Raw genomic sequence first — 8,081 nt, 5'->3', positions numbered from 1 at the left:
GAACAAACACAGCACGGGATTGAGACCACAGCAGATGAGGAGGTAGCAATGGTTTTCAGCAGTTCAAATTTAATACTTTGTCCCCCTTTCTCTACAGAAACCCAGGTAAAAAAAATCCCCCACTCTCATAAAATACAACAGCAGCAGTTACCAGTAAAAAAATGAAATGCAAAAAAAAAAAAAAAAAAGAGAGAGAAAGCATAGAGGGGAGAAGAGAGAGAGAGGGTAGGGACGTGATGAGGCAAGAAAGGAAAATATATTTTCTATATGTGAGGAGTGAGTCCAAAGTTCATCTTCAGACCGGGTTAGGGGCAGCGAGGAATCTGGGAACTTGCTGTTGTGTTCATTCAAAATGGAGGGGAGGAGGAAAAAAAAAGAAGAACAAAAATGAGTCGAGTCCAATCCAACTAGGGGAAGGAACCAGCACTCTAAGGCAGGGATTTATTCAGGAAGGGCTTTCTCCCTCTCTGGATGAAAGAAAATCTCACTCCTCTTCAGCCTGTGTGATGTATTTTGTGTGTACAGATGAAATGTATGTGCAAGTTTGTGTATGCAACAGGTGAATTGGAAGGTGTGTCTGTCATATATATGGTCAACACGGTTGCACCTCTCACTTGCTGCAAGAGAGGTGGCATTTTTCTTTCCTTATTTCTTCATTCATTCCTTTGCTTTTCTTTTTTTCTCCCAATATCAGTCCCGGACTACCTAGTAGTCATCCAAATCAAAGATCTCATCGTCCTCTCCTTGGTACTCCATGCCCTGGAAATCCACTCTGTACCGCAAGATACCTGAGGAACACAAAGATGATAGATTAACAAGGGGGATATGATGGCTAGCCAGCTTATGTCATCTTTGGTAAGATCGTGACAGCATTAAAGGAAGAAATTGTATTAGGATAAGCTGATCCTCATTAGTTATGGGATGGGAGTATTAGTATCTAAAAAGCATGAACTCCTAAAATCCTTTTTTTTTTTTTAACTGCTACTTACTGAATTACAAAACCAACAACACAGTTAGTTTTAGTCAGAGGAGGAAGCTGCTTGGATGCCTTCTCTTTTTTCCTTCAGTATTTGTCTTTTTTAAAAATGTAGTGCAATTATATGAACATAACTAAAGGCTCTACAATACAAATGCCTATGTGACAATGAGACATCAGTATGAAAATGCCTTACCTGTAGTAGGAAACCATGTTCAATATATGGTGAATGCTATGATTTATTATGGCACTATTCATTTATGACACTGAGTGGTTGGAAAGATGATTAACACACACTCTTAAGGATACGCAAATGCTAAACAGCACATTCAATCACTTGGTAAAAAAAGGGCTAATGTTAAACTTGATTGATCACAGGGAATTCCTTTTGTTTTCCTGGCTGCAAAAGTGAGGACAACAAACACTGACACAGCACAGCAACCTTATGAATTCAGGGTGCTTCTAATTTGCCACCACTGTGCCTCATTTCTATTCCTCCCAACCAAACTCAAGAAGTAACAAAAAAAGTGGGAGAAGGACAAGAGGGAAGTGAATCAAGGAAGGAAGAGAACAGAGCTGGAACGGTCTGTTCTGTCTATTGTTGTCAGAAACCATGTCAACTGCATATCACATAACGCAATAACAAGTTGTCAAAACGCGGTTGAAGTGCACAGGTCTCTTACTTGCTGTCTTATTACTTTACTCTGCTGTAGCATAGGTTATATGTTAACAACAGTTTGTTCTTAAAAGTGTTCTGACATGGAATCATTTAAGCAGAATTGGTCATAGCTATTAACTTCTATGTACAGGTTATAATCTTCAGTTCATGTAGTGATGCCCATGATGATTAATGGCATGTGACATTCTTGCAATGATACAGCCCTGGATATCAACTGCTGATAGAGCCAGCATGTATGTGGTCTGCAGCTATACAAACAAAAACATTTCCTCTAAAGATTCCTGTTTTTATTGTGACACAGTTTATATGGCAGATAACTGAGACTTCTTTTATTTCCTATAGCACTACAGTTTGCAAGGGAAAAGAGAAAGCATTTCTAAGGTACCCTTCCTATTTTGCACTCAGCCACTTCAGCATTGTGGATACCTGAGGATACATGGAGGTTTAAACCTGACCTCTCCAGCTGAAGGCCAGAACATCTACCCACTAAGCTGCAGAACAAACTTGTTGAGTGAAATAACCACTGAACTACATATATACTCCATCCTTCCTAACACAGATCTATTGTACAAATGTACAATTCTAGGGTCATAAACCCTGTCGTAAACAGCTGTGTGCTCACCCCCGATGCCTCCAAAGCCCTTGACAAACTGGGACCCTTCCTGGCTCTTGTCTGTGACGATCTCCAGCGTGGCTCCAAACTTCTTGTAGTTGTTTGCAAACCACTCCAGCAGCGGCATGCTCTCAATCAGCTCATGTTCCTGCCCCGTCTAGAAAAATAACCAGAGTCAGTAACACATGGTATGATGGGTAATTGATCAAAGTTAAACCACAGGGATCCTTCGTGTCTTTGCAGGGATTACCTCCTTGTCTGTGAAGTGAGACTTGTCTTTCTCCTGCTCTGGCGTTAGGTACAAAGTCTTCTCATCTGAAAATCAAAGGAGGGACATGAAGATTCTAGCACTGCCATAATATTTATTGCCAAATTTCTAAGCAATGGCAGATGTGACGTATGTGGTTTATATACCGTTCTCTGCTCCGTTACTCTCTGCCCCATGCACACGTAGAATATAACGCATAGTGTCTAAGTTCTCGTAGACTATGAGGATCTCCACCGCTCCCATCTCCAGGGCTTTGAGTGTGTCCTCCACACCAAAACAGTACTTCCCCGTGTCCTGACTGATCTCATCGAAGTACCGCCCTATAGACAGGGACAACCATTAGGAAAATCTCAAGCACAATGTTTTCCATTAGCTCTTACTGGTGACACCTGTAAATAGTTGTTCCAGTGTGTCAGCAGGATAACTCACCTATGAGCTTCTTCTCCTGGATGAACTTGACATTAGAGAGAACCTCTGCTGAGAGCTCGATAGCCTGGTTGAAACCATTCTCTCCCCCGTAGGAGATGTCCACCAGCTTCAGAACCTTGGCCTGTAACCTCTGTAGACAACACACACACACAAGTTAAACACACCACTGAGTTTTCCACACACAGGCATAAAGCCACATAACCAGAAGCACATTTAAAATTAATAACCATTTAACTGTAGCCCTTTCACTCAGCTGCTTGAGAATCTAAATAATTTCTCAATATTAAAAAAATTTAAATTAACAGTACATCATGTTTTATGAGGGTCATTATGTATTTATTACCTACTACTATACAGCCTGTGTGTATGTTTGTTTCTAGATCACATTAAGGTTATAGAGACAGTTGTTTTCACTAAACATGTTGATATAATTTTGTATTCGTTTGTTTGTATATGTTGTGCATTTGTCCCTTTCAAAAGATTGATCACAGTCTTTGTATAAGGAACTAATCTGGGATTCTAAATTGCTTGGTAACAATTGTTTGGGAACGGTCACATTTACTACTCAGTGATATATTACATAATAAATACTTAATTGGTACTGTTTTTTATCAGGACACAGACAGACTTACTGGGTCGAACATGTCAGACTGGCTGAGCTCGGTCTTGAAGTCGGCGGAGCCAGCCAAGACCATTCCTGCCACATTAACTTTGTCGTTGGACACAAAGAGCTGGACAGCCGTCTCAGCCACTTTTCTCACATAGTTGTGCCTCTTCTCCATTCTCAGACGAGCAAAACGCAGAGCAGACTGACCTCCTCTGCCTGAAAGGAAAATAAAGATAAGAAACACAATCTTTAAAAAACTGCTTCTTCAATGGCAAAACTAAAAGCCACACACAAATACAGAGTAATATTTATCACTCTAAATCCCTAGAGTGTAGATGAAAAGCTGCATGTTGTGTGAGCATATTGGGTCAGTACCGTGCTTCTTGGGTAGGTCCACAGTGAACTTGTGCAACACCTCCCTGGTGTTGCCCTGCAGTGTGCCGAACAGTGCCCCACTACCGTCGATCACAATAAAGCCAAACTTACTGTCATCAGAGAGCAGGGCTGTCAATGCCTATGTTTAGAGAGTGAGGGAAAAATGGATGATGAGAATGTGACAGAAAGCATACAAGATACCATAAGATAAGTTTACATCCCAAGAATCTTCTCTACAAGTAAAACATTGCGTATATATGGGGAAAGCATTTAAAAGGTCTCACTTCAGTATGGAACTTGTTGTCGCAGAGGTACAGGGAAGTGTTGATTGGCTTAAAAGGCTCAAAGTCGATATTGACTTTCTTCTCCTTGCCTTCCTCCGTCACAATGGTGCCACAGTACACGACCAAACCATTGGGTGGCACTGGCAAGAGAGAAAAGTCAGAGGCTAACACATTAGACAAATAATCAAGTTTTTGTACAGACACATACACAATGTGTGGCTTCTAAAGGAGAAGCAGGAAGTGGTACACGGTATGGTGAAGTATTAGAGAGACACTGCACAGCATCATCAAGCTTTCTGGGGCTCAAGTCTGTCATTGTGTGTGTATGTTACCAAGACTCTGAAAGATGACAATAATCTGTGGCAAAATGTCCAAAGTTTTCCCTGGATTGTTTCTCCAGTATGATGCATGAAATGATGCATTAACTGAGACTGTACTGATTGGAAATACACACACGTCCCCCATGTCTATAGCCACCTACTTTATAATTCTATGTTATATTACCATCACATCTTGTGCCAGTTTAATACTCTTTACATCAGTAACATCTGACTAAATGTCTGTTAAACACTAGATGTGAAAAACAACCCGGCCTTCATTGTGAAAATGTGAGTATTTTTTATATAAAGACATCTTCATAGGAATAAAATCTGTCCAGCTAACCCAGAATACCAAAATCCCACAAGAAAGTGAACAGGGTTTTGTTTAGGTTTTCACTGCAACACATACCCTTGTTGTAGAGTTTTAGTCTTTGCTGTACAGAGGTGATGGCCCCGAGTACAGAGAGCCTGTTGACTCGGCTCTTGATGTTGGAAGCAGTGCCAAACTCATCAGCCAACATCTTGGCCACTCTGGATATCTGGTCCTTAGGAGGGATGATCAGTGAGATCATACTGGTGCCATTACTACAGAAAGAGAGAGATGATTTCATGTTAATATTTACATAGACACTTGTGTATACATGTACACAAGATGCTATGGATAAGGTGTCAAACAAAACAACACAAAAATTAGTACTTTACCACTTCTAATGTGTAACAGGCTCAACAGCACATGATTCATATCAATGTCAAAATGTCACTGGCATGATAGGTGATATCCATGCTAAATATGATCAACTTTGATTATGTGGAAGTGGAACTTTGACCTGTCTATTTTATCACCTTCAGGATAACTCCCCTTCTTACACTCTCATTTTGTAAACACATAACTTTACTTTATATCACCTTGACAAGGTCTGAAATGTTGAGGGACAAACAGGGTGAGCTTTCAGTTACACAGTATACAATCTCTGCCCTTGAAGCCAAGGACTGAGTTTCAGTTGTACTGCTCAACACCGTTGTCCTCCATTCACTACCTGCCAAGCGACAAAGCATGCCAGTGCCGGCTGACACCGCACACACACAAACAAGCGCAGGTAGCAGCAGCTGGATGGATATAGGGCAAATGGTCAACTGTGTGTGACATGGCAGGCGGTGGAGCACAGGACAGCAAATTCTGCGCAACACTAGACGGCAAGCTGTCGCAGAGCAAGATACAAGCCAGTGTAGCAACACCCACATTTCACATGTCGTGTTTGATAATTCAACAAGGCCACAGTGTCCCTACCGGCAATCAACTGATCTGGATTTCTTTTCACCTGACCATTTAGTAGCCAGCAAGGCTACTAGGCAAGGCAGTCAAGCTGAGCTGCTCGACTGCCATGAGGTAACTAACTTAGTAAACTCTAGAGAGAATTAAAAAGCTTTTACAGTTAATTTACATGTAAAATGTCAGGCAAACGCCATTTGAAATAGTGAAATACCTCTATCGAAGCATGTGGAAGCACAACTGTATGCTAGCCGGCCTTCCTTTCTCATCAACGTGCTTTCTTGTTAAAGACACCCATGGCGGCCTCTCTCCAGAGATGACGTCTATTAGCGGGTCTCATTAGCAACACAGCTAACATTACCATTACTAGCTTTATGCCCTTTGTGGGACTTGGGGCTACATACTCCGTAATGTCACCAATAATATATAACCGTAGACAGGTCAAACACACATATACCTCAAAATTAACACAATGTTTCCAACCTCCAGACGGGCTAAATGCGACAGCCGTTAGCGCTTAGCAATTAGCAAGCTAGTAGCAAAAGCTACGGTAAGCTAAGTTATCCATGCTAAGCTAACCACTCCCAAATTCGGCCCCACTTAACCGATCTCCAGCTGTTGCGGCGGTACACATTCACACCATTAACCAAAGCCATAAAGCCTAGTATAATCACGCCGGTCACTGTATCGACACAGTTCAAATCGATCACTTACCCACGGGCAGCTTCCAAACTTTTGATCAGCTTCTTGATTTTCCATATCTCCACGTTCCTATCCGCCGCGCTGGGGTCGTCCGCCATCTTTCTGCTGTAATCGCTTCAGCACCTGAAAAGACGTGAAAAAAGAGCAAAACATATGCGGTAAACCGGTCAGGAACCAGTTTGACCGATATTCACAGTCTCATTAGGCGGACACGATATTTCTCCTAAATTGCTGGACTAGGTACCTCCCCAAACTAGTGGCGCGGTGTCCGTTAAGGCACCTGACCAGCACTGGCAGCTGGACTGACCGTGAGAGAAAGACCCTATCCGGGCTGTCTCTGTCAGTACAGTGCGCGGAGAATAACAGGCCTACAGTCTGCAAGGCCCTAGCGTCCACCCTGTTCTTATCTAATACGACCTACTTTCCCCGCATATGGGAACTAACTGTCAGCTTTTCGGACGTTGAGTATATATGGGTATAAATGGAGCCGGTACGGTACCTGCCTCGGACAACGCCGCTCCGCTCCGCTCTCGATCTGCTGCGCTACGTCGGGTCGGTGGTCCGAGGAATGACGTTGCCTTCCCAACCGGTTTCTCGCTCCTCCACACGCTGCGCGTGGTGCTATCGACGGGACTCACATGTGGGAGGTGGTTAGAACTGTGGCGTTTACTTCCTGGAAACCACATAGAAACCAATGAGAACTCTCGACTGGTGTGTCAATCATAAAAATCTAAACAATGATTGGACGGCAGTTGACAACACGAAGCTAAAAGGGCGTGTGTAAGTGCAGTGTAGCGTAGTGAGATGCCTCAAAGATTTAAGTTGAATTAAAAGGTTGTACAGACATTTTTGGTGTTGGTCCTGTAGAGAGATTTACATAAATATTTAGTGTGAAGAGTGACATCAGCTGGCCACTTTGAAAACAAGCTTGTCAGAGAAATTATTCTTTGCAACCAGAACTACGCACATCAGCTTGTTTTTTTTACCTCTACACATTTCTAACACTCAGCACTCAAACTCACACTGGGTTTACACACCTTCCAATGGGAGAAACATTTAACATTCAAGTGGGTAAACTGAGGGCAGGTGGATAATATCTTGTGACTGTTTCCTGAACTATCCAGCCCTACATATCATGACAGTAAAAGACAAACCATTACAACAGAAGTTTTTTTTCCACCCACCCATGCACTGTACACTACTGGCAGAAATGGGCTGTCTTTTACTTTCCTTTTGTCAGGTTGTTACTTATGATAGAGAAAAGAAAGAACAGAGAGGATTATAAAAGTCATTTTCCTCTTAAATATTCTATAAAAGATTTCAAATTTAACTGTCACATTTGCGATGCAACAGGTGTCTTGAATGTTATGCACATGAGAGCTTTCCTTTGTACATCCAAGTCAGCAGGGTTTAGCCATCTTTTTTAGCCTATGAGTACTGGGACAATGTGGCTTCCAAACTGCTGAGAGGGCTATTTCAAACCAGAGAAAGGTCAGCTGTCCAATTAGCGTGACTGGTGCTATAGAAGAAAAAAAAAAAATCTGGCAGCATGTTTTAA

At 42.1% G+C, this 8,081-nt stretch overlaps 1 protein-coding gene across 2 annotated transcripts; it reads right to left on the bottom strand.

The window, feature by feature from the left end:
- Window positions 1-49: 49 nt before the first annotated feature.
- On the bottom strand, window positions 50-7,163 carry etf1a (eukaryotic translation termination factor 1a). 2 transcript variants are annotated; one of them, XM_041048531.1, is made up of 11 exons: window positions 7,023-7,163; window positions 6,536-6,646; window positions 4,961-5,136; window positions 4,232-4,371; window positions 3,948-4,086; window positions 3,598-3,788; window positions 2,966-3,095; window positions 2,683-2,856; window positions 2,519-2,583; window positions 2,278-2,425; window positions 50-788 (listed from the first exon to the last, which is right to left on the bottom strand). In XM_041048531.1, the coding sequence occupies exons 2-11, from the start codon at window positions 6,619-6,621 to the stop codon at window positions 706-708; spliced, it is 1,332 nt and encodes a 443-aa protein (XP_040904465.1). In that variant the 5' UTR covers window positions 6,622-6,646; window positions 7,023-7,163; the 3' UTR covers window positions 50-705. The 2 variants fall into 2 exon arrangements, with proteins under 2 accessions (XP_040904465.1, XP_040904466.1); XM_041048532.1 differs by lacking the exon at window positions 7,023-7,163 and adding an exon at window positions 6,768-6,897.
- Between the last annotated feature and the right edge of the window lie 918 nt (window positions 7,164-8,081).

The sequence above is a fragment of the Toxotes jaculatrix genome, chromosome 10 (genome assembly GCF_017976425.1).
Source record: "Toxotes jaculatrix isolate fToxJac2 chromosome 10, fToxJac2.pri, whole genome shotgun sequence".
Lineage (NCBI taxonomy): Eukaryota > Metazoa > Chordata > Actinopteri > Toxotidae > Toxotes > Toxotes jaculatrix.
This window is presented reverse-complemented; position numbering and strand designations above follow the sequence as displayed.

Bases quoted from the DNA above. Each gene is read 5' to 3' on its own strand.
- etf1a (XM_041048531.1), bottom strand. From the start codon at position 6,621: ATGGCGGACGACCCCAGCGCGGCGGATAGGAACGTGGAGATATGGAAA. The intron at 5,137-6,535 runs GTAAGTGATCGA...CTCTTTCTGTAG, and splicing joins AGTTTGGAAGCTGCCCGTGG to TAATGGCACCAGTATGATCT. The intron at 4,087-4,231 runs GTGAGACCTTTT...CTCTAAACATAG, and splicing joins ACAACAAGTTCCATACTGAA to GCATTGACAGCCCTGCTCTC.